Source organism: Terrapene carolina, unplaced genomic scaffold (genome assembly GCF_002925995.2).
Source record: "Terrapene carolina triunguis isolate 2854851 unplaced genomic scaffold, T_m_triunguis-2.0 Scaffold139, whole genome shotgun sequence".
Lineage (NCBI taxonomy): Eukaryota > Metazoa > Chordata > Testudines > Emydidae > Terrapene > Terrapene triunguis.
This window is the reverse complement of record NW_020664490.1, coordinates 9,560,262-9,588,037: the sequence shown is the minus strand read 5'-3', so window position 1 is coordinate 9,588,037 and position 27,776 is coordinate 9,560,262. Positions and strand designations below refer to the sequence as shown.

Genomic DNA, 27,776 nt, shown 5'->3' with positions numbered 1-27,776 from the left:
GATGTAAAACTGCAAATTACAGGATTTTTTGCCTTTGGTTTACAATTACAAATATTTAATACTGCATTTTAAAAAAGTAAGCTGCATTAATTACCATAGGTAAAGGAAAACTTGTATGTCACTTTACAGTACAAGAAGCAACAACACATTTACACTGTACACATACCTTTGCAGGGGTATGTATCCAAATAGCAGGATTAAAAAGGATGTGATCACACAATTGCTTCAGTAAAGGTGCTCCATGTGACAATCCATCCAGATATTTTGCAAAAGACAAAAATTGCTCCAAAACTGCCCTGGTTATATGAACTCTAGATGACTGAACAAAGGAAAAAAAAAATGTAAACTCGGTCTTAATACACTTTCATTCAATCTTCCAGCCTTACTCTAAAAGAAGAGATTTGAACTGGGGCAGTATTTACTAAGCACGAGTAAAATGCTACATTCTTATTCTTAAAGACAAGAATAAAATCAGACAAATACATATACATTCTCATAACTCATACTATTGGTCTTTCTCACAGAGAAGAAAACTATTTTTTGGTCCATACAGTTTCCCAGTTCAAAAGATGAATATTGTGTTCACTAATAATTCATCTCAGTAATGGTCAAGATTTAAATGCTCCTTTTTGCTTACTGATAAGGTGTTTGAATCTTAACTTCAATATTTGCTTTGAAACTATGCTCAAATATCTGCAGCTAAGATTATTTTTTTTCCTGTTTTCTCCATTTTATTTTCCTCCATATCATAGTCAGTCTTCCACTCTTTGAAGTGTTGTGTCTCGTTAATTCCTTTTGAATTCTTCAGCATTTCTTCAGTGCTGTGAACTACTTAAATATTTTATGGTGGAACATTTTTTCCCCAAGTTAATGGGTGTCTCAATACACAACTGAGCAAGCAGGCTTTTGTTTTTAAACCTATAGAGTAGTTTGAATTTAGATTTTTTTTTCTTACTACCTTTTTATTTAAAGAAGCCTTCAGTTTCATAGCATACAGTGTAAAATCATGGATGAAGTGCTATTTTCTCACTTGAAGTGATATGACATGTAGATCCATTTTACATTTTTTTTTTAAGTAAACAAGAGAAAACAATAGTGTTGAGCAGCAACACAATGCCATTGTAAGGGTATCAGTTATTTTTAATGTTCTATGTCTATTAACTGAGAAAATATGGTATATTCCTTAACAAGTAAAAGATTTTCTTTTCTAATTGTCAATGCTGCAACTCAGCCTGAGATTTGAGACTTAAGATAGGTTCTTTCTTCTTCATTTGTATTATTGTAGCACCTAGCGGTATGTCTACACAGCATTATAGAGCAAGGCTCTGGAGCTCAGGCTCTGAATACTAAAGAGTAGGGTGGGCTTCAGAGCCTGAGATGAAATTTCAAAGCTCTATCTATACAACTATTTTTAGAGTGCTAGCACAAGCCCACTAGCCCCATTGTCAACCCAGACTTGGAGGCTTGCTTCAAAATGTTGTGTAAACACACCTTAGGAGGCTTAGTCATGGACCATGACTCCATTGTGCTAGACACTGTACAAACACAGAACAAAAAAATTGCCCCTACCCAAAAGAGCTTACAATCTAAGTATAAGACAAATGATAGAGAGAGAGAGAGAGAGACAGACAGACAGACAGACAGACAGACAGACAATGGAGTATAAAGGAAACAATCAGACAATATTGGTGATAGGCAGTGGTCACAGCACACCAGCAGCCTAACGGTTATCAATTATTTTGTAGGCATTATGACAAATTAGAGTTTTGAATGTAGATAATCAGGTAGCTTTGTGCATGTTTATGGTGAGCTTCTCCGAAGCATGAGGGGCAGCATGGGAGGAAGCATGAAGGTGTTTGAAAATTTAACAAGTGGGCTATGGGGGCTGGCATCATGCATGGACCAATTGGAGGCAAGGGTCAACCTCTTGATCACAAATCAGGTGGTAGGTAGAGTGGGAATAATGCATCACCACCAGTAAAAACATTTTGCAACTGACACATAGATAAGAGTTCATTTGATGCGCAAGTCAGAAAATAATCTCTCTCCATTCTATTCGGTCATATGCATGTAAGTGTAGAGAAATCTACAATAAGAATAGTGAGGCTAGATGTGAAATGAAAAATAATAATTCTTCTCTTATAGCTGCAAGTTTGACAGGAGCATTTACCAGGTAAGTAAGAGAGGACGTTATTTACCTGTAACTGGAGGTTCTTCAAGATGTGGGATCCCTATTTGGATTCTAAACATGGGTGCACATGTGCGCCATGTGCCAGCCCTGGAAGGTTTCATAGCAGAGTCCATTAACCTGCATGCGTTGTGCGTCGCCTCGTGCTTCTGTCCGAGGTTATAATAGGCCATGTGGGTTGACGCCTCTCCCTTGCCCTTCTTACTGCTGAATATTCCGGTGTGGAGCAGAGGAGAAGGAGGGCAGATATTGGAATCCAAATAGGGACCACACATCTTGAAGAACCTCCAGCTACAGGTAAGTAACCTCCTCGTCTCCTTCAAATGATGGTCCCTATATGGATTCCAAATGTGGGTGAGTGGCAAGCAGTGATCAGCATGGAGGGTGGGTGCGAGAATGGGGGTGAAAGTACTGAGTGCAATACAGCTTGGCCTACTCCTGCATTTGCTGCTGCTGCTTGGGCAATGGTGTAATTTGAGGTAAAAATGTGCACAGGCGACATGGCTGCTTGAGTCTGGTACAGTGCGCCGTGATGACATCAGGTTGCCTCATGTTGCTGAACGTGTAGCATTCCTGGATGCACCCAGAGACCCATTTGGAAATGAGTTGTGAGGAAAGGGTGTGGCCCTTGCATCATTTGGCAATTGCTAACAGAGTTATGATGATGTTCGGAAGTCAAGGGTTTGTTGCAGACATCAAGGGAGTGGAGGAGTCTGTCCGCAGTTGAGGTGTAGGGTTTAGCGTAGAAAACTGAGGTGTATACACTGATTGAGGTGGAACTTGGACACCACCTTAGGAAGTAATTTAGGGTGTAGATGCAAAGACACTTTGCCTTTGTGTAATATGGTGTCTGGGGGCTCAGCCATCATGGCCACTAGTTCAGTGACCCATCTAGCCACGGTAATGGCCAGTACGAAGATTACCTTCATGGAGCAATATGAAAGGGAGGACATCACCAGGAGTTCAAAGAGCGGTTTTCTGAGAGCAGTGAGAACAAGATTAAGGTCCCACAAGGGTGTGAGTTTTTGTAATGAAGGGAAGGTGTGGAGCAGGCCGTTTAGGGAACAGACTATAGTAGGGTGTGTAAACACAGAAATGCCATCCATTGGGTGGAGGAAGGCACTGAATGCCACCAGGTGGACGCATATGGAGCTAAGGGCTAGGCCCGAAATCTTGAGTTCAAGAAGGCAGTTCAGGACAATAGGTATGGATATCGTCGTGAGTGGGTATTGCTGATGGTGTGCCCAGGAGGTGAAGTGCTTTCATTTCACTTGGTAGCAGGCTCTGGTGGATGTTCTTCTGCTTTGAGTAAGGATACAATGCACTGGGGTGGAGCAGGCACTGCCAGAGCTTGAGCTCCATCCAAAAACAAAGCTGTGAGGTGAAGAGGGCTAGGATGCCGGAGCTGGCCCTGGTCTTGAATGAGGAGATCCGGCTCTGTGGAGAGGCAGAGCGATGTGCAGGCAGACCATTTCAGGAGGTCCATGAACCAGCACTGTCATGGCCAAAATGGGGCTGTTAGTATCACTCTTGCTCGATCCTGATGAATCTTGCAGATGACTTGCAGGAGGAGGGAAAGGAGAAGGATGTCGCCCTGAGTCATCTCCCACCATCCCTCTGGAGCAATAGAGGGCAAATTTGCAGTTCTCACAGATTGCGAAAAGGTCCAAACATGAGGTGCCCCACTCATGGAAGAGGTATTGGAATGTGGTGTTGTGCAATTCCCATCCATGGGAAAAAATCCTAACCAAATTTAATCTCCAAATAATGAAGATTAAATCAGGGACCAATTGGGCTTTATATGACAGCTGGTATATTCATTTGGAATTTGTGACCGAATATTAGTTTTATGGAAGGAATCATTCGTCAGAGCATCCTGTCCTATTACTGACCAATAAGTAGAAAAATGGTGAAAAGTCTTGATAGTGGATCTTGCAAGTCCTGGTGGGTGGGGAGAGGTGGAAAGAAAAAAAACTCTTGCTCTGGGGGACTGAAACTCTTCATTCACCCTGTGTCTTATGTGTTTTAGATTATCCTTTAAACACTTTCAGAAACCTATTGCACACTTGTAGGCCTAGATCATCATAATTAAATTAAAAGTAACTTCCAAAGGGACTAGACAAATTGAGTTTTATCTTCCTTCCAGAGGCTTCCCTGTGTTTTACTAACAGGGCCGGCTCCAGGCACCAGCTTGGCAAGCAGGTGCTTGGGGCAGCCCTCCGGAGAGGGGCGGCAGGTCCAGCAATTCAGCGGCAATTCGGCGGACGGTCCCTCACTCATGCTGGAAGCGAAGGACCTTCGGCCGAATTGCAGCCGCGGGTCGCAATCGCGGCTTTTTTTTTTTTTTTTTTTTTGGGCTGCTTGGAGCAGCCAAAACCCTGGAGCCGGCCCTGTTTACTAACCATGCACAGTCTTCCACAGTACAGAAGCCATCTGGCAAGGAAAGCAACTGAATTATGAATAAAATGCTCTTAAGAGAAGTGTGTTCATAAACTTAATCACTTAATGATTTGCAAATACCTTGAAACATGAGGATTTGTAGTCCGTCTTTAAAAAAAAAAAAGTGTTATCCTATCTAAAATAAACTGTATGTGGCCATTCTGGCACCAATAGCACTATCGCAGATGTTTTTCAGCTCAATTCATGCAGCTGGTCAAACTTGATCTGATGCTCAGAATGGAAAAGAAGGTGGAAATGATACCCTTATATATCAGTCATTGCCTTCTTTGAATTTCAGGTTGGAACTCACTTCTCCTATAGTGATAAACCATTTTTGATGTTCACCCTCAGAAACGAATGGAACCAGTAAATTTTCAGGAGGCTTTATGTGACAATACTGTTACAGTAAGGGACCCACATTTATGATTTAATGGAATTTTATAACACATTTTGTTCCCAACTATCAATGAAGTTTCCTCTTTCACACCTTCATCATAGGTCACTTAAGTTTACAGTAACTGGAATAGGTAGTAGGGTGACTAGAGTGCTAGTGGTTCCAAGTCTAGGGCTCATTAAGGTGTTTTTAAAGTCTTTTGCCTTGGCAGTACAAGGAAAGAAACATTTATTTTGCTCCATAATAGCATCTACTAAGTTTCAGTCAGTGATTTCGTTTCAAGTGGTGGACAGCTTGGCTGTTCTAAACTGTCTCCACTTGGCTGCTGATACAAATACCTTCCATTATGGGGAAAATTACTTTGAGGACTAAATTTCAAGAATTTGGTCTGAACTATCTGGCACCATGGGAGCAAAGTAAGTTCTGGAGGGAACAAATGCTACATCTGTGCTTGGAGGTGTTGGGATCATTTGTTCCAACAGCATAGGTTTGGATGATATGCTCTTCTTGGTTGGCAACTACTTGTAGACAAGTACTAGGTCTATTACTGGTAGAGAAGTCCATTCCTTCCTGAGTCAAGGAGGCAGCTGGTGGAGCACATCTGACAAGAACTCCTCAGGTTTCGGATTCATTACTCATCCAATCATAAATAACCAAAGCTTAGTGAACTTCGGGACATGATGCAAGACTCATTTGTTTTTCCTAGATATGAAGGAATGGGAACTCTTTGGAAGGAGACTGCTCTTGATGGTAGCCCATTCCCTATTATTATTGTTTTGTTAGTTAATGGTTGAAGGGACATTACAGCATTTGTCTATTCAAAACTGTATATTTAAGGAATTTTCAGGGGTGCCTAGAATAAGAGATAGTTACTCCTTTTGATGTGGATTGTATGTGTAAATAAAATGAAATAATAAAAATAAACAAAAACTGGAGGAACTTTTAAAGAGTGCTCACTATGTTTAAACTTGGCTTTCCAGTTCTACACAGGATTTGAGGGGTAAGACTTATCTGAGCTTAAAGGGAAGTTACTAATAAATATGAGGAAAGAGAAAAGGGATTTCTGAACATTAGTACATGACGTGAACTATCAGGCCGGAAAAGAAGAAAAGCATCCTGTAAACAGCATATAAAATATTAAAATTACAGAACTTCCTAGATACTTACTAACATGGAGAACTAAAAGACTAGTAGCACAAAAAAATACATGACTGAAAATACTGTATTCAGCTAGGTTTTCAGAATGATCGTATTAATGCAAAGAATAATATTAATACAACTTACCTTTTCAAGGAGGTAGCCAATGACTAAAAAGCCTTTTCCACCCAGCATTTGTTCTTGCATGGCTACTGAACTCTTAAGAAGTTCGACCAGGAAAGCCAAAAGGGTGGCACTGCATGTAAAGTACAGGCATTAATCAGATTTAAAATGTTCTAAAAGCAACCTGTTGTGTTTTCACTAGTCATCAGTTATTAAGTGAGAAGAAACAAGCTTAAAGTGAACTTTATTTTTAAGTATGAAACCAGAAATTTCACATTTTATGCTGAATAGTTTTTAGTCAATTATTCACATATTACATTACTTTTGCAATCATATTCAAACTAGGGGTGATGATCATCTATGTCAACTCTCCTACTTTGGCCAGGACTGCCCCAAGTTTTAAACACCCACTTCCAGAACCTGCTATCAAAGTCATGGGCAGTTGGATGAGGCAGGAACTGATGAGTGAGATCCAACTGACAGACCTAGATTGGTGTAGACGGAGGTTGTCTCAGCAATCTTTTAAACTTCAAAATCAAGAGAAACCTTGTAAATTTCAGACCAAACTTCTGGCCACTTTACACCATCACTCCAGTCTCTATGGTTACTACTAAAGCAGATATGTATTCATGCAGGCAATACTATCCAGAACACAGCACAATGGAGCTGTGGTGTTGAGTGTTTCCTTCCTCCCCAACAACCCTGAGGACAGACTCCAGGCATCAATATCTGGCCACACAACATGGTCCAATGTGCACCGTAGTATGGGCTAAAGATCAGTTTCACCTGTTGGGAAAAGTGTAAAGAAGAGACCAGTCCAGGAGAATCAAAGAAACCAGCCTCCAGGCCAGTAGTGCTCAGCCCCTCTCTGTGAACAAGATGCTTAGCTGGGACGGAGAGACAAAAAAAGTGGTCACAAAAGACTACTATTTGAAGGAACAGAAGAAAAGGTGGGAGAGACTATAGAAGACAGACTTGCCAAAAAAAGGTGAAAATATATATTGTGAGGACCCAGGGTGATAGAGGGATGTGTGAGAAACCAGTTAATTGAGAAGAAGAAAAAAGCAATTAACAAAGCAAGGTCAGAGCAATGTAGCAAGGAAAAGAAATGCATTAATAAGGTGGAGTCAGAGGAAGAGAAAGAAATGCATTCATCTGTTGTTCAGAAGTACACAGAAGGGGAAAAATAGGAACTCATGGCAGAGATTAAAAAGAGGAGCACATTTTTTTCCACTGGATGATTTTTTAAATAAGCCAGAGAGCTGTTGGATTGTTGGAAATGAACTGTAGTGTACCAAAGGCCTTAAATATAACCCTTTTAAAAATAAAGTAACAAAAATTCATTCAAATTTAGAGGCAAATATCTATTTGTCCCCATATATTTAGTTTGTTATAAGAATTCTCCCGGGAAAATTAATTTGTGTACTGGCAACTGTGGAAGAATGAATTAAAGATAATATCAACCCTACACTTTACAAATTTAAATTTTACTTAAAGAATCTAACTAAAGGTTCTACTGCTTCTCAAACACAACTTTTTATTTCTGAAAACATTTTGAGACCAGGTAATCCACGTCAGCACCAAAAAGATTATCGGCACAAGGAGGGAAACAGGAAGCAGTATTCCTGGTGAGGAGCGCTGAGATGAAAGTACACAGTGTAGTCAGAATGCATGCTGTGAATAGGATCTAGTGTCTTGTCTTGCTTTATTATTGTACAATAATCAGTATAAATCCACACACGGTATCCTCTACAAATTATCAGCAGTAAAGAACACAGACAATATCCAATTACAGTACTCAAAAGCTTTTAATCAAATCAGTCTGTCAAACTGTCATTCATTTCAAATCAAGTAAAATTCATCAGCTTTATTTTTTATCCTGATAGAAAAGCACTGTATTTTATTAAGTATATCTATAGTGAACAACTTTACTCTTTAGCAGCTCAAGAGAGGCAAACTGTGTTTTACAAAAAACTGACATATACAACATTCCAGATTGACCTATATTTAGAAATATAATTGTTTAAACTAGTCACAACCTAATATGCCAATCCTGCATAGATTTTATACCTGTACTTAATTCTATGCACTGGGAATAGTCCCCTTTTCTTCAACAGGACTGCTCACCATGTGTGTAAAGTTAAGGAAAAGCATAAATCATTGTGAAATTAGGCCCTAGAATTATAATCATGAATAGGATTGATATAAAAATCAGAAATTATTATTAGAAATTATAATGGTTGATGGACTATTTAATATGGGGGTAAACTGGGACTCAGAACACCTGTTTTTTCCCCAGTTCTGCCAGGGACCTACTATGTGACCCTGGGCAAGTTACTTCACCTCTCTGTGCCTCTAACCATTTGTTCGTCTTGTCTATTTTGATTGTAAAATCACTGATAAAGACTTACTCTTACTATATATTCATACTGTCTTTAGAACAATGGGGCCCCAGTTTCGTATGAGGCCTCTGGGCACTACTGTAATATAAATATAAACAACAACCACCACCACAACAAACAAATATGGTATTTTATGGGGAAAAGCCATTAGTACCATATAGAGTATAAATCAAATCTTTGAGAGAGAACATGTTAATGGGCCACTGCAAACCTAAAATAATTAAAATTACAAGTACCAGAGAAATTAGAGGTTAAATGGAGCCATCTCACATTCACCTAAAGATATAACCATCAAGAAGTTTGGGGCAAATTCTGTATAAGACAACAGAACTGACTACATTTAGCTAGTTAAACATAACTAGAGAAAAAATGGTTTATGTATATTACTAAAGAGAACACAGAGCTATTAAGGGGCGTCTAACATGTCAAATGATATAAAAGATCTGTAAAGCCACTTCACAAATATTTGTTTTTAAACTGCCATTGCACATATAGCATAGAAATGAGATGATTAAAGGAAAGGACAGAAAAATTACATGCTTGGCCTGAATTTGTTGTGGAAGTCTTGCATACACATTTCAGTCATTGGCTTGGGAAAGGGACAGACTACATTAAATAACAGCTCCTGTACAAAATATTAATTAAAGAAAAGAGGACAGAGACAGGCCTCTCCTCTTTTATACACTGTACATTATCTAACATGTATGTTTTACACTATGGAAAGTTTTATCTGCCTACCTGAAGGATCTAACTATTACACAAATTTGAAAGTTACTTCCTTTCAACCCCCCCTGTAAGTTCCACTTTAACATTTATTGAGACTGACTTCCCAACCAAGCATAAATAGTACTAAAATAAACAAGTAATCACTCTCTCTGACACTGAATTCTGAGGGTCTTGTTTGAGAAGGTATCATCTCAGAGGATTAGGCCCCTAGTTTTTAATACTGTCTATTTCTAGAGCTAGTCAAACTAACAGTTAATTGTATTAAGTCGGCCATTCAAAATGTTAGCAAATGAGCTATAGCTGAAGTCTTTAAAGTATAACATTTATTTTATCAGCAGAACCATGAAGCCAAAAAGAAGCTTTAAAAATGATTACTGGTGACATAATGGAAGTAATATTGTTTAGAAGGCCATCTTCCAAGATGAACATTTTTCAAACAGAATTTAACAAACTTACCAGTAACTAAAATGCATCGGATTGCTGCAGGGCTCACATTAAACTTGCAAAATTCTGTGCACTGCCATACAAAATTTCTCTCCATTCTTGCCTATTTCCAACTCCCCTAGATACAAAGGCAAATATAAAGGATACTTCAGCCCATTCCTACATCTCCTCTATACCATGTCCCACCTAGAACACATCAGGTTGCCTGCACAACAGCTAAAATATACGATATACACAATGGCAAGTATGCATGTAAACGAATACAGAAGAAAACAGATACTGTGTTTTCTGATGAAAAATGTGTTGATCTCAGGACATCAGGATATGTTTCCAGCAATACTTTTCAATCCACAGCAGGAAATTGCCACACTTTTCAATGAATCATGCTACTCCTCTTATTCAAGAATTAGCAAGTAATGGAGATAACAGTCTCTGGAAGATTATATGTACTTTATCATGATAAATACCTGGAACTGGTTATATGAATAATCTACTACAAACTTTTTTTTCCCCCCACAAATGTACCAACAAGTGTACTCTTGGAAGGGTAAGAAAGCTTTTAATCAGAAAGGTGGAGATATTTATCAGAAAATATATGTGCTATGGGAATAACTTATGGATTCAACAGGGAGACTAAGATATCCTTTATATTTGCACTTGCTGGCTATTTTTCCTATATAATTTAGGCACAACATAATTTGTTTTGTCATATGCATTATAAAGTCAGTACATTAATTATTTAACTTCTCTATAAACTGATTTCCTTCATGCAGAAACATGATTTAATATGAATCCCTATTATGTGTAAATCATCTTCTGTTACCAAAAAGCTACTTAGCAATGCCACCCCTTAAACAGAAGGATGATAGTTTTACAGCTTACAGGCATAAAAACACAGATTTTGGATAATGGGTTTCATAATTCCAGAATGTGATAATCCTCATTCTTAAAAAAAAACAAAAAAAGCAATAACTTTTGCTCATAATCAAAATAGCTTCTTGTATAGTTCCTTCAAGTTGGATATTCAGACCGCGAAACATTTTCAAGTATAAAGACAATTCATTTGTAACATTTGAAGATCCCAGCTGTATGGTCTATACTGAGTGAATCAATGAACAATAGGCAACTTTCTTTAACAAACTCTAAAATGAATGTTTCCTCCTTTGAGAGCAATTTATTATTGCTTTATGGATCCAAAACATTTGATTAACTGGAGAACATGCTCCTAAATGGGCTGAAATATCACCATGTCCCTTACAGACCAGATCACCTAACAGACGTATCATTTATCCATATCAAACAACAAATGCTTCAATAGAAATCTGGGGTGGGGGGAGGAGAAGTAGAAGGGGAGTTTGTAATATAATAATAATACATTGCAGAGATAATGAAGCAATGGATAAACATGGCACGGTCTGTATTAGTGAAGGAGAGTTCTAAGTCTACAAATCAACCAAAGATGGTAAAAGAAACTTTGGCCACTGTTGCTTTCTGAGACTCTATGGAAATTGATTCTATAACAGCTTGAGAGGGTGAGCCATTGATTCAAAATAGAAAATATCCCTTAATAGAGGGAAGAGTCATGCTGTGCCTAAATTCTTCTATTTTTCCCCTGCCCACCAGCATTTCCTCCATAAATTTGAAGCTAGCTAAGTGTCCCCTGGAACTGTACATTATTTAGGCAGGTGGATGTAAGAAAATTATAGAAGTGAGGTTTGATGGAAACAGTAGGAAGGAAGTGCTGTTGCAAAGGTCTTACAGTCTCCACTAATAGTATGGCATGTACATTGAGCAGGAGATGTGAAAGGATGGAAAACTGCAACATTCTGTATCTGGTTAACTTTGGAGAGAATTCATTAAAAACTGATCCCATTCACATTTCATAATTCCCAAAGAGGAAACAAAAGCACCAATTGATCTATTGTATCAAAAGTTGTTAACATATTCACTAGTATTTGCTAGACATAAAGAGAGAAAATTAATATAAGGGAAACATATATATAGTCCTACACCTAAAAGCTGTGTTCAGTTTTGACAAAGAAATTTACTAAACTACCTGGAGTTAACTTTTCCAATCCACTGACAAATGTGATTTGGGGATAATTATAAAGAAGGTAACAAACTGGTAAAAGTCTGTAGCATCTCACTTTTTCAACAAGAGTTAATCCTGTTGGGAAAGGGTTAAATGAGTTTTGCTGACTCACTGAAGTAGGTGACTCACCACTTAATCTGCTTCACTTTAGAAGTAATCATGCCACAGGGAGAAGGTTTAAGCTGATCTTCATTACCTTATTGTTCATTTCTTCGTTAATAAGATCAAACACATGAAGAGGCCTTGTTCAGACTTTACTTACTGTGTTGATTGTGTTTGTAGTGCAGGTTGGGAAAATTACCTTCTTACAGAGTGCAAAATAGAATTGTACTAGGACTCTAAAGCTGAAGTCATCCTGCTGTGCATATCTGGAAGCATCCCTTTGTTCAGCAAATTAAATAGACTTGTTCAGATTTAATCATGCCTTCTAAAACATGTTAGTTATAAAATAGGAAGGGCCCCAATGTTTCCTATTATTACTCAGTGGTGGAGCAGTGGAGACATTCTGGGCTGTGCATGTGTTCAGATAAGATCTTAACCAGGAACAACTAGCTAGGTTAGTCTCCATATGCTCCCTCTGCTTTTCTAAGTTCCCTGTCCCCCTTCCACTTGCCTTCAATGTGTGTGGAGGAAGGGAGGGAAGGAGAATGCTTCTTCCTCTTTCCCTTCCCATCCTCTTCCCCTTTCCTTGTGCTTCAGGCTAGGGAGAAGGGTATCACATTCTGGATCCAGCCATCAAAGCCTGACCTCCCACCACTGCTGCCACTGACTGTGGGACTGGTAATGGACCCAAAGTGATTAGTTCCTCCCTGCAGGAGATGGAGTGGAAGGGAAATTGCTACTATCTGCTGCCTGGCAAGTAGCCATTTAGGGTACTATGTTTCAGCCCCACCCTTCTCACCCATAATCTGGTTGCTGGATCTCCTTCAATGCCAAAGGCTAGGCTGATCCCCAGTTTTGAGGTCTGAAAGGGACTTTTCCCATATAGCAAAACTGGTGAACTGCTATATGGGTTTTTACCGTCTGTCCAGCATGTCTGTTTTGGGGGTTATATTACAACTGTCGTGATGTTGGCAGGTTGGTTGGTACATTAGAAAGGTCTGATTTGAGGTCCCTGTAACTCAGTGAGCTGCTTGGACATACATTGGTTCTTAGGACAGTTCTGAGGTATTAGATGTCTCATGCAGCATGCAACTCCCCTCCTTTCATGTCTCCTATCTCCAGCATTAGAGAAGTGGGATGGGACCAGACTGACTTCCAGTCTGGGTCCCTGGCTAGGCTTGAAGGTGTAGAGGGAGCATGGCCTTCATATCCACCCACAGGTTTGTAGTGCCTGGGGCCATTAGAGCCAGTGGAGAACTGCAATGGAACAACCCTGTCAGGTAGCTTGGGGTTGTTACCCCAGGAAAGGTAATAGTTTTAAATAAAGTTCCGGTCTCCATATTTAATCATATTGCGGTGTGTCTCTCTCATTATTTTCATGACCACGTCAATGAGTGGGACATATTAGTGATAGAAAAAATTTCCAAAACCCAGATCAGAACAAGTATGCTCTTAAACAGTGTTGCTGTAGACTAGCAGATTAAAAGAAACCAACCTATGGTAAAAGTTTGAGACACAAATGACATTTCCTATCTTCACCCCTCCCCATTTTGTTCTTCCCGTGCTCCTAAAGCTATCCAATACATGAGGTATAACTGCAAACTGCAAAGACAGGAACAAAGAAAAAACAAACACAAAAAGCCTAGAAAAATCACTGATACTGCAAGATATTTGATTGACGAAGGCAGGGCAGACACTGGAAACTATTCAGAGGTGGAGATAAAGAAAGAACAGAAACATGGATGCAAGGCTGTCATTTTTTTTTCATTCACACTTCTCTCTCAAGAGGCAGACAACATCATTTCAATCTGGACTGACTGAGCTAAAAATACAGAAGAATGCTATTACTAGAGGTGTTTGAAAAAGGGGAAGAATTTTTTTTTTTTTTTGCAACAAATTCATCTCTGCTTTGTCTAAAATCAGTATTTAGAAAACTTTAACAACTCTAGTTATTTTATTTACTTCCCACATATGTGATATCTTTCTGATTCTTCTTGATTTCCTCTGTCTAAAGTATGTAGTCTGCAATCCTGGACTGCCATTTCTAGAATAAGTGTATGAAAGATTGGGTCCAAGTCTTATTTTGCCTCTAAATGCTTTAACCCTAATCTAGTCTATCAAACAATTTTAATCCTCCTACTTCTTTCAGGATTTTTCTCCAGATGTACTGAATCATTATCAGCAAAACCAGAAAAATCATCTGAATTAGAATTTGTCACCTATGATTTGCACAGGAATTGAGAAGATTATACTTCATACACTGTCAAATTCAATATTAATGTCAATGATGAGAAGTACACCTGAATTAATACCAACAGTGACACAAATATAAGAGCATTGCTGAACAATGTTAATCCTCTGATATTATAATCCCAATATATATTATCAAAAGGATCTACAGCTGTACCACAAAATATGTAGCATAATACCTCTCTTGCTGGTAGATAAATATCTCTGACAAACTGCAGAATTTTCTACTATAACTACTATCTCTGAGAAGCAAGAGGAAAAGAAGAAATTGTTAGCATTCAAGTTCCCCCTTCTGAAAAAAGACACTGAATGATGGATGGTCTCAAATTAGACCAACAACTGAGTTTAGTGTAGACTGCAGTTCACATTTTTCTGCTGCTCTCTTCTCTGAGCAGATAAGTACAAGAATCTCTACAGTGTTTAGACAGCAAAATTGTTGGATATTTCATTATTTGGCCCGCTCACAAGACTGGAACAGATAAGACAGAGCTATGGGACAATAATGAACTGAACAAGAATATCAGCAGGCCATTGGGTTGCTGAGGTAGGATTGCCCAGCACAGTAATTAAACATTTTATTCATACTAAATCTATCATTTTTGGGGAAATTAAGGTATCAGTATGTCAAAGAGAATAAAATTTAAAGTAGGAACCTTGTTGGGACCATAAATCTTTACCCAGCCCTTTAAATCTAGAAAAATAGATTTCAAAAGGACTTGAATTTATTAAACAGATTTTGATTCTTTGAGAAAATAAAAGGGAAAAAAAGGTTGGAAGCCTACAATATTTGTTTTGGAGCATCAGCCCTCCTTGAGGTCTCCCAGCTACAAGGCAAGAGACATCAGGGCCCACTTACAAAAGAGTCACCCAATTTGCCCCGCCCCCCGAGAAAGAGAGAGAGGTGAAAGCAATTGTAGCCGGTCTTTACAAAGCAAAAGGTTTGGTGACATCAAAAGTCATTTGGACTTACTTTCTTCAGGGAGATAATACACGTTATGTTCTGGCCTATTTGCTTTTTACGAAGATGGGGCTTAACTGTTTTGTTTGAAAGAATGCTATTTTGTTAAACATATTGTAATAATCTCTCTTTATAAATTTACATAGGACAGACAAGGTATTGATTACATTTATGTTTAAACAGAAAATAGGCAAAGATTAAAAATTTGAATTAGGGAAAATCAATTATAAAATTTTGAAAAAGTAGCAACTGGGTAAAAAGTGAAATACACAAGAAGCTAAACTTTACAAAATAGAAAATAAGGAAAGTTAACAAAAGTTATATAGGTAAGGGACACTCTCCTCTCCATCACAATCCTGCCACACAGCAAGCCTTAGTCTCCCTAATGTCTATGCCTCCACATCCTTCCCTCTCTAGTGCCTTTCCCCATCTGACTTTTCCATTCTCCTCAATGTCCCTTCTCCCCTTCTTTCATTTTCCTACATCCTTGTTTATTTTAATTCCCCTATCCTGCCATAATCCTCATCCCACCTCTATCCTATAAAAAAGTAAAATAAAAATATAATGTGTAACAATCACCAGCTCGATCATTTTTGTTACATCTCTTACCCCAATCTGTCATCTGTTTGAGTCTTTTTTATTATTTGCTCTTCAGAACAGTGACTGCATCTTGGTACAGTATGTTTGCATAGTGTTTAGCGTGATAGGTTCCAGATTCTGATTAGAAATTAAATAATAATCTGATTCCATAAGAACGTCAATACCTTAAAAAAAAGGAATGTATTGCCTGATTCAATTAGAGCAAATGTCTTTCTCGTCAAAGTTACACTAACTCCATAAACAGCCATATGCATTTAAAATTGGATTTAGTGTTTTCACTAGGGAAACCACAGAGTGAAAGAGGGTTTTCTAAAACTCACATTATAATCTCACTTAAGTGCTTCAAACAGAAGAGTCAGGGCAATTTATTATTTTACTGTCTACAAAATAAGTTTAATAAATTGAATATAAAGTAGGTTTTGTCATATCTAAAGCTTCCTAAAACTAGAATGGGTCATTTTGTTTATTTCTATGCTATTAAGTTCACAGATAAATAAATACTCCCTTCAGTTACTTCAAACCAAGCATTTTTTCATTTCTGCATTTACAAACTGCAAAGTAAAATTCATCATGTGCAAAGCACAATTAAATCTGTTAGCAATAAGTGAGTATCCCACCTACGGAAGTACACAACTACTCTATCTGGGTAAAACATGGAGGGATTAGCACAGGGGCAGGGGGCAAATCAATATCACGTGGTACAGACAGAGTATAGTTATTTCAGGGGAAATCCAGTGATTAATTTATATCTATGTACTGGAAAACATACACATTGAATATAGGAATTTTCAATACTGTTTTTGGAAATCATTTCTATTTCAGTACCCAATTCAAGTGAAAGGTGCTTAAGGTGCTCACTATAAAAGGGAGCATACAATTTGCCACTACATCACCACACTGGCCTTGCTGCTAAAAATAGAATGAAATATAGGACATTTATCTTACAACTGAAATGAACACAAAATTTAAGATTTTCCACAGTCTGTCAAAAGTTTGGTGTTACTTTAACACTAGTTTAACCATTCTTCAGTTAACCACTCTTTCAAAAATACCACTGAACTTACAAATAACTGAAAGTCTGATTTCCCATTTATTCTAATCCTGAAGTGCATTTTCTGTGTCTAAGAATTAAAAACATACAACAGAGCAGAAAATTTTACAATTTATACACTTCCTAAAGAACTATCTAAAATGACTAGAAATTATTCACAGCTATTAATTACAATAAAATACACAAAAGAGTTTATTAAAAAAACATCTGGCCAACGTTCCGGGCAGGGGAAGAAGGCCCCTATGCGATTAGCCCTGGAAAGAGGTTTGAGTTGCACAGCACTTGTGCAGACTCTAAACATTCAAATCCATGAGGGGGAGTGCTCCTACCCACCCAGCAAGACATTGTTTTCTAGAAGATTCTTGAATATCAGCATCCCCGTTGTACATATCTTACACATGGGGAAACACAGAGACAGTTCTCAAAGTACACTGTCATATCTGTGTTGGCTGACTAACAGCTCAAGCCCTTCAACACTAATGATATGCACTGAGCCACAGCCATCATTCTGGATAACTCAGAGCTGTACCTATGGCTAATAGACCAGGGTCCTCCTCTCTATCCTGATACAGCATGTGCAGTCTTCTCCAACAGATTTATTCACCAGAGCCATGTCCTTTGTTAATTTGGGATAGTAGGCCAACTAAAGGAGAATTTTAATTAAGCAAGACCTACAGCATTAACAAACTATACATACTTTGTACATGCACCCCTGGTAGATTGAACTCCATGTTTAGTGCACTACATTAGTTTCATTTTCCTATGGAATTTCCTTTAGTTTAAAAGCATTCTTCAGCACGATACTATACAGTACCATGGTAAATGCCTTAGGTGCCGACTCTATGCTCCGGGACTCTCACACTCATGGGAAAAAAATAGTGGGTGCTCAGCACCCACCAGTCACAGCTGTTTGGCAGCAGGGGGAGGGCGGAGAGCAGCTAGTGCCAGGGGCCTCGGGGGAGGGGTTGGAGTGGGGATGGGAAGAGGCGGAGCGAGGGTGGGGCCTTGGAGGAAGAGGCAGAGTAGGGGCATGGCAGGGGTGGAGCACTTCCAGGAAAAATAAAAGTCAGTGGTAAATGCCATTTAAAAAGTTGATGTTTTCATGCTAGAAACAGAAAGAAGAGCGCACATAAGTCACTCACTGCATTTATATTAACCAAATTACAACAAGAGAAAGAAAAATGTTGCTAGCATACTTTATGTAAATTGCTTGAAATAAGCTTACCAGACAGTTGTTTCCATTTGACTGTCATTTAGTTGTCGATTGTCTAACTGGGCAAAGAGAGGAAAAAGAACTTGAATCCCTCCAATCGAATGAATTGCACTGTGAATTGAGTGGGTTACTATAGCTTTCACATCCTATATTAAAAATCAAAAAAAAGTTTCTCAGTGTTAGTTTGTATTTGCCATTATCACATTTTACCATAAATGTCTAATAATTAAAAACTAGTTACCAATGGCGCTTCAAAGACAAAATGATTTACTGTGCTTTTTATTTTCTGTCAATTTAGTCTAAATGCTATAATCTCTTTTCATAACTTAAAGCCATCCAAATATGTAAACAAACACCACAAAGTTATGTTTCACACAAAGTCTATACAGGTAACACATACTGTAAGGTTCCTGTGGCCATTTTGCCACAAAAGGTGTTATTAAAAAATTAGGGCTGTCAAGCAGTTAAAAAAAAATTAAGCACAATTAAACAATATTATAATACTATTAATTTAAATATTTTTGGATGTTTTCTACATTTTCATATATATTGATATTAATCACAACACAGAATACAAAGTGTACAGTGCTCACTTTATATTTTTATTACAAATATGTGCGCTGTAAAAAACCAAAAGATAGTTCTTCAATTCACCTCATACAAGTACTACAGTGCAATCTCTATCATGAAAGTTGAACTTACAAATGTAGAATTATGTACAAAAAAACTGCATTCAAAAATAAAATAATGTAAAACTTTAGAGCCTACTCAGTCCTATTTCTTGTTCAGCCAATCGTTCAGAGAAACAAGTTTGTTTACATTTGCAGGAGATAATGCTGCTCACTTCTTGTTCACAATGTCACTTGAAAATGAGAACAGGTGTTCGCATGGCACTGTTGTAGCCAGTGTCACAAGATATTTACATGCCAGATGCGCTAAAGATCCATATGTCCCCTCATGCTTCAACCACCATTCCAGAGGACGTGTCCATGCTGATGATGGGTTCTGCTCAAAAACAATCCAAAGCAGTGCAGACCAACCCATGTTCATTTTCATCATCTGAGTCGGATGCCACCAGCAACAGGTTGATTTTCCGTTTTTGGTGGTTCGGAGTCTGTAGTTTCGCCATTGGAGTGTTGCTCTTTTAAGACATCTGACAGCATGCTCCACACCTCGTCCTGCTCAGATTTTGGAAGGCACCTCAGATTCTTAAACCTTGGGTCAAGTGCAGTAGCTATCTTTAGAAATCTCACATCGGTACCTTCTTTGCATTTTGTCAAATCTGCACTGAAAGTGTTCTTAAAAGGAACAACATGTGCTGAATCATCATCTGAGACTGCTATAACATGAAAGATATGGCAGAATGTGGGTAAAACAGAGCAGGGGACATTGAACTCCTTGGGGGAGAATTGGGTCACAAATTGAATTAATGCATTTTTTTTTAAACAAGTGTCATATGCTTGGAAGCATGTCCTCTGTAATGGTGGCCGAAAGGGCATATGAATGTTGGCGTATTTGGCACGTAAATACCTTGCAATGCCGGCTACAAAAGTTCCATGTGAATGCCTGTTCTCGCTTTCAGGTGACATTGTAAATAAGAAGAGGGCAGCATTATCTCCCATAAATGTAAACAAATATGTTTGTCTTAGCGATTGACTGAACGAGAAGTAGGACTGAGTGGACTTGTAGGGTCTAAAGTTTTACATTGTTTTGATTTTGAGTGTAGTTATGTAACAAAAAAATCTACATTTGTAAATTACACTTTCACAATAAAGACATTGCACTACGGTACTTGCATCAGGTGAATTGAAAAATACTATTTCTTTTGTTTATCATTTTACAGCGCAAATATTTGTAATAAAAAATAATAATATAAAGTGAGCAGTGCACACTTTGTATTCTGTGTTGTAATTGAAATCAATATATTTGAAAATGTAGAAAAACATCCAAAAATATTTAATACATTTAAATTGGTATTGTATTGTTTAACAGTGTGATTAAAACTGCGATTAATCGCAATTAATTTTTTTTGAGTTAATTGCATGAGTTAACTGCAATTAATCCACGAGTTAACTGCAATTAATCCACAGCCCTATTAAAAATGCTTTAACCACAGAATGCTTTAGTTGGTCAATTTTAATTTAAAACTGGACCTATTCAAACTTCTTGGTTTCATTACCTATATATTTCGCTCAAAATGACTGGGCTGGAAAATAGGCAAGCATTAAACTGATAGCCCTCAACATATAATTTGACAAACTACTGTTCATTCCGTAATACACACATTTCTTTAATGCATCATTAATAATTTTGGCTCAAGAAAACAAGTGAAAAAGTAGCTAGGTGCGAATGATAGCTACTCATATTTAAAAACAAACAAATGTTAATCTAGAACTAAAGCAATGCTAAATGAAAACAGCAATGGCAGCACCATACTATATCATCATACAAGATGTAGATTGGGGAGAGATTGCAGAATTTTTGTGTTAGCAGAGTTTGGCCTACACACGAGATACTTCTGGAGAAGTATAGTTACATACATCTTGCTAAACAATGCACCTCAAACAATTAATAGGTTATATAGTTGATGATAGCCATAGAAGCGACAGTGTTTGCTGTCCTTCATGCTGAAGGAAAGATACAGAAATGTTAGCCAGTACAAAAGGAAGGAAAATCCATGGGTTAAATGGAGAAAATGACAGCCTCAGTCAGATGAGGTGTCAAAGGGGCCAATGGATACCTCGGAAAGACTACACACACACTAAAAGATAATACTACTAATTAGAAACAGACACTCAATCACACTTTGGCAGCCTGTATTGCTGTAAGCTACATTAACAAAAATATGAAAATAAAGAACCAATATAAACGAACCTGAAGCATAAGAGCATGTGGAGAGTGTACAAAAATTGAAGGGTTTTCCTTTGGCGAGGATTCAAGGCATAGTTGAGCATCAGTAGCCTTAGCATTGTAAGTAAAGGCAATACTACTTGCAAGTTTCCCATCATATAGAACTTGTTTGTGGTGCTCAGCCAGATGAATATCACTCTCAGATTTAAATTTGAAAGTACTCTGGAAAAAAAAAGTGACTTGAAACATGTATATTTTAAATGAATAATAAAAATTGCATGTCACACGATCTGTTTATTGTATTATATGACGGAAGGGCAGGCAAGCAATACAGAATCTATCATTAAACTATATTTTGTATTTTCTGCTGGTTTTGAAATGTTTTCATACATTTAAGCCACAAATTTATATCTTGAATGTTATTACCATTAGTAATGTAAAACTGGGATAGGGTAGGGAATCATTTTTTCAACCTAAAAGAACAAATCAAAGTATTTACTACACGCTACTATTAGCATGTCATTTTGTTCATTTATCTGGTATGATTTATTCTTCTAGGCAGCAGCATTAATGTTTTAACAGGTTGCAATTAATCTATGTTTCAGAAAATGCATCACAAAAAGCAGATATAAATCTGTTAATATTAACAGTAATACAGTATACACCTTCCAATTATTCAGGATAATAAAAGTTTAATGATCTAAAAATTATTTGTATTACTTGTTCTTTACTTGCGAATCTTTTTTTCCAAACTAAACTCTTACTTTGTTATACTGGCAATCCATGTTAAACAAAGATCATTTTTCAGTGACACCATTCAGAATTGCCAAAGATATTAAAAACTGCTTACATGCTGTATGTATGGGTTCTTGTGTTTTCAACAGATTTTCATATGTTCTTAATCTTGCTTCTTTCACTTTTTACCAATTACATTACATGTTTACCAAGTCCAAAGAAAATATTTTAATGGAAGAGCTTATACATGCATACTTCCCATGGCTTCTACCAATATCTTTTTGATTTAATGGAAAGGGGTTTTATAAAACAGCATGCATCCCATGCTTCATTAACTAACAGACAGTAACACATTCCCAGGAGCTACCGATGTGAAAAACTACTTACAACAATAATAATAAAAAAACAAAACAAAAAATTTTTTTCCAAATGTCAGATTTCAAGAATAATGATTTTCAAAGTTAAGGGAAGACTGGAAATTTGTATTACTCTTAAATATATTGTGATTCTTATTTGATTCAAAACCATGTTTTCTGGCAACACTGTCAAACTGACCAAGCATGAAGAGATACATTCATTTCCTTCTGCAACAAGCTGTCAGCTTTACTTGACTTACTACTTTAGCATGTTATAATCATTTGACAGCTGCAGGAAGGCAACTAGTGGTAAAACACAGTATCCATAAAAATAAACTAAAATTGTTAAAAATTACCATTTAAGTAATGAAGTTTGAATTTCAATATAATGATTTCTAAAAACATCATTTATATTAAATAATCTGTTCTGAAGGCTAATCAAATTCACATTGCTCAAACTGCATATAACCAACCACATTTTAAAATGTGCAACATTTTTATCACTTTCTGTCCTCCTCAACTTCTCCCATTTACACCCCCACCAGCACTCCCACCCAGTGCTGTATGTAATAATTAGATCAGGGAACTGGTGGCATGCTATCCAAGTCCACTGATGTCCAGGCTAGTAGCAAACAAAGACAATTTGTAGGAGGCTCCTCGCCCCCTTCCCACAAATTGCATTTTCTTACAAATATACAGCTATTCTTCATGTAATGCAGCTAATTTTTGCTGATAATGCTACCTAGACCTCACTTATCAGTTAATAAGGATAGTTATATTACCTCACAAACATCTGCCTGAGAAAAAGGGAGTACGTCTTTTAAAAAAATGGGACAATTTCTTTAAATGTACAGATAATTAAAGTATTCTATTTGTTGCCCCTCCCCCAGTGTCAAAAGCAGTGGTTTACATATTGAGCAAACCTACATTTGCCTTTTCGTTGATTTCACAAAAAATTTGCATTCCAGCTTCTGACATGTTTTTAAGTTTTACTACCATATGAAATCTCTTCCTACAAAGAAAAAAAAAAAAAGCCATACCCTTGAGTTTTTTTCATGGAGCAAAAACCCATTTTTTTCTTTAAATACTTTGCCAAATTTCTAGGTTTTGCAGCTATAAGCATGGCAGACAGTTTAATATTATTATTTGACCTTTACATTTTGGTAGCATTTCGAGGCCTAAATCAGATGGATTTAGACACAGAAAAATGGCAAAACTCTACACCATTTTTGTCACTAAGTGGTTATAGATTTTTAACATAACTCTTTAAAGTAATTTCAGTAGCTTCTTATTACTCTAATATCTACTGTTTCTGAGCATTAGGAAACTTGTTATCCAGTTCAAAGTTTACCAGAAATCTAAACTTCTAACCACTTAAATCTTATATCATTGAATAATGGAAAGACAAAAGCAATTTAAACTGAAATTACAAGACACATTTGACTTAATACTTGAGGAGAAATAAGGGCTCAACCAGGGAGAGGAAAGTAGGAATGACAGATCAAGGAAAGAAGCCCTGCAGTCACACAGCTAGTATCTTATTTTAAAACAAGTCCTCTGATAACCTTGTTAAAATACTACTAATTGAAAAGGTGAGTTTTGTTTTGTTTTTGTTTTTAAATTAAATACTTACCTGCTGAGAAAAAAAAAACAAAATGAAAAGGAATGATTGAGGATGAGTAGAGAGGAAAAGAATGATTGTCCAACATTTTAGGATCTTCCAACCCATTTGGACTTTTTCATTATATTGGACCCAGAGACCAGAATAATTTAGTTAGATCTAGTGTGAACACTCCCTATTACTGTTTGCAGCAGGTTCTATGAACATTTTATTCAGAATTCAATGCCCTGAATTTCAAAAAGGTTTAGGTTCAAACAAACCCATTTTATTAATAAGTTTAAGATCTGTGCTGCCTACTGGTTTACACTGGTTCAAAAGAGAATTAATGTTCTAGATCACTGCCTGAAAGCCAGACACACACAAGTTAGACATCTCTCTTGCACTTTGTCAGGCTTCTGACAACAGCAGATAGGAAGCTTTTGCTTGAAGGAAGTGATCATAACCTGGAGCTCCCATAAGATCCACACTCGGAATCATCATCAAGGTAGGGGAAGAAACACAATAAATGCTTCTACATAATACTTTGTTACCTATATTGCTAATTGTTAGTCGGGGCCGGCTCTAGGCACCAGCATTCCAAGCATGTGCTTGGGGCAGCACTTTTCAAGGAGCGGCACTCTGGCCCTTTTTTTTTTTTTTTTTTGCTTGAGGCGGCAAAAAACCTGGAGCCGGCCCTGTTGTTAGTATCATGCGGGAAAAGACTCACTGTAGCACTGACGTCCCACTTGGTAAGACAACTCCCATCTTTTCATGTGCTGTAATATTTATACTGCTTTCTGTATTTTTCACTCCATGCATCTGATGAAGTGGAAAGCTTATGCCCAAATACATTTGTTAGTCTCTAAGGTGCCACAAGGACTCTTCATTGTGTATGCACACAGAAAACACACTGACTATTTATATTGCACTAGAGCAGGGGTAGGCAACCGATGGCATCCGTGCAGAAGGCGGCACACGAGCTGATTTTCAGTGGCACTCACACTGCCCAGGTCCTAGCCACCGGTCCGGGGGGCTCTGCATTTTAATTTAATTTTAAATGAAGCTTCTTAAATATTTTTAAAACCTTATTTACTTTACATACAACAAGTTTAGTTATATATTATAGACTTATAGAAAGAGACCTTCTAAAAATATTAAAATGTATTACCGGCACGCAAAACCTTAAATCAGAGTGAATAAATGAAGACTCGGCACACCACGTCTGAAAGGTTGCCGACCCCTGCACTAGAGCAAATGGCATATATCTGTGATGTTGGCCCATGGAGAGCTTCCATGTCTTCACAAGGTGTGGCCCTTTCCCCATACATGCAAAGAGAGCTGCTCTCGTGTTGGTTTCTATTCATGTTATCTGGACTGAATTTAAAAAAAGCATAGACAAGGACACAAACATTTTAAAAGGTAAATTTAATAGGATAGCAGTAATTTCCTAAAATATCCCACACTGTAGCATCTGTTGATCCTACTCAGAAAAGGTTAAATGCGGTCTACTGTCTCACACAAGCCAAAAAGTCATTAATCCTTGTGGGAACAAGAGGTGGGAATGGCTCCATGAGCAAAGAGGATGGAGGGTGTGGGCTGAGGTCTCCCAAGAGAAGAGCTGTAGCTTCAACTTTCTCCCCAGGCTTCATTGCTTCTAATCTTGGTTCTCTTATTTGTGTTTTCTTTATTAATGAAGACAAGCACCAGGAATAGGGTAAATTTGCAATTTAAATAATATGCATATACTTGTATAGCAGTTTGGGAGAGGCGCCAGATCACACTGCACTGGATAGGGGTGAAATTTGTTTGTGCTGACTAACTTTTAATGATGTATGATGAGAGTCTGAAGAGTTTAAGAGATTATGAGTAGAGCTGGGCAAATTTTTTTTGGTGAATAGTAAATTTGCCAAAAAATTGATTTTTCAGGGCACTGAAACTATTCACAAATTTGGGTCAAATTCAGTGAATAATTTGTCTATTTTTTCCCTGAAACGTAACACTCAAATCACGTTATTTAACCGGGATGATTTTTTTTTGTTTCAGTGATAAAAAATGAGTTTTGATTTGAAACTCATCTTTTTTCAGGATTTTTCAGTTCAACTGCCAAACCAAAAATCAATTATTTGCTTAGCTCGAATTTTGAGAAATTGTGGGGAGGGTGGTTAAAATTTATTCAACTTTTTTGTACTGTTGAAATACAATGTCACATGTTGTTCTCTGTTTTAGGCAGACAACTAAAGAACTGTACTGAGAGCCCTCAATGGAAGGCATGGAGGATTTTAAAATTTCACAAGGAACCTCATTCATAAGCACTTAGTGTTAAATACTGTAGATGTTTCTTGTTTAAATAAAAATATTTTAACCAATCCAAATAGAAATTCCTCCCTCTTCTCATTTATTTGCACTTCTGCCACTCTTCAGTCCTCCAGCACAAACAGGGAAAGTCAAGAGCTAGCATATCTAGAGTGGAAAAAGACAGGGACGAAAAACATTTCAAGCCTATTTTGTAAAACAAAAGCAGCAAAAAGGGCACCATTATATTTTCCTTTGCAAGTAACATTTAAAGGATTATTTATAAATTCTGTTGAAAAACTAGAAGGGATTCACAGAAGTTCATATATTACATCCACAACAACTAAGTAAAAGTGTTAAAATTGCAAAGTCAAACTGTTAAAGTTAGGAAAAGCCAGAATTAAAGTTCTTTGTGCAGTCTGGCCTCCTTGTGCACCTGAATTATCATAGCCTTTAGCACGATCACATGCTATTCTTTTCCACAGGACCCATGCTTCACTGAGTGCACAGGACAGATGGTGATCAGAGAATGAGTTAGGACCTTTTCTAACTTATGACTTTGCAATCTTAAAAAGTTCTTCTAATGTAGTTTTTTGGATGGAATTTCCTAGGTTTTTAAAAAAGGAAACTGAAAACAAATTAAATTCCATCATGTGGAACCTTTAGATCCACAGCACAGACCTCTGCCACTTAGGCTAACAGAGTCACTGATAGCAGTAGAGGGCTGTTATCCTTTATGTGGGTCAGCTACTATAAGGCACACATTTGCAAGCGGGTTTCACAGGTATTTGCTGACAGCAGAGGAATGCTGACACTCAGGAATCCTAAATCCCATTCTAGGTTCTGAGGGGAGTGTACTCTAGTGGTTCCAAACCCTTCTGCGTCTGTCCCTGTAAGCCGGACCCCATCTGCCCCTGGCCCTGACAGTTTGTTCTGGTCCTGTATCATGATCACTGGAACTAGAGTCAGAGGGCCCACATTCCCTGGATGGACCATCATTGATGAGACATCAGTGGAACTGGAAAATGTGGCGAGTTAGGCTGGAAGCAACTCAGCCACATAGACAAAGCAGTGCACAGGATTTAATAAAGTTCTACTTAATCTGCATTCAGTGTCACTCTGTGTGAATGAAACATGGTGGCAGGGCAGAGCTATGAGATCTATGAAGTGCAGCACCTGGCACCATGAGCCATGGAACTTAGTCTGAAGCCCCCCGGAGCCCTGGATTTTGCAGACACAACCCTAGCCCAATGATGAAGCCAGTGGAAGGAGGAGTTTAAGCTGTACATAGACCTCGCCATGCAGAAGGATGACAACAGCAGGCAAGTAAAACTTTTATTTTACCTTATTGGGTAGTAAGGCAGAGAGGTCTGCAGCACTCTGAAGCTCAACATTACTTCAAGCCTCAGAGCAATCCTAGGAGTCTGAGTGACATACTGCTCCCCAAAGCAGAAAAAAAACCCTGAGGAGCAAAAGGTTTTTCTCTAGAAATCAATGCAAAGGAGAGAGGATTAATTCCCATATTACAGCTTTACACACACTGTCCGTTACATGTAATTTTGAGGACTTGATGGAATCCCTGATTCGGGACAGGATTGTCTGCAGGAGTTGAGATCACCACCTGTGGAAGTGGTTGTTCCATGAAGGTGATCTCACATTAGACCGATGCTTAGACATGGGACATGCAGCAGAAGCCTCAAGGGAAAAGATGAAAGCCAAGAAGGCATAACACCCCCAGAAGTACAAGCAATGAGAAAAAAGCAAAGGAGAGCCAGCAGTCATATGCACAGTTAGATGCATTTACTGTGGGAGACAGCCTGAACG

General features: G+C 37.8%; 1 protein-coding gene across 1 annotated transcript in view; it reads right to left on the bottom strand.

Annotated features, from left to right (window-relative positions):
- LOC112121265 (neurobeachin) overlaps nt 1–27,776 on the bottom strand; it is a 959,539-nt gene that overhangs the window by 723,037 nt on the left and 208,726 nt on the right. The window contains exons 9-12 of the mRNA XM_029911962.1: nt 20,994–21,191; nt 18,132–18,265; nt 6,306–6,414; nt 167–319 (exon numbers count right to left, since the gene is read on the bottom strand). Of these exons, the coding sequence (XP_029767822.1) occupies nt 167–319; nt 6,306–6,414; nt 18,132–18,265; nt 20,994–21,191 (594 nt within the window). The remainder of the gene's footprint in view (nt 1–166; nt 320–6,305; nt 6,415–18,131; nt 18,266–20,993; nt 21,192–27,776) is intronic.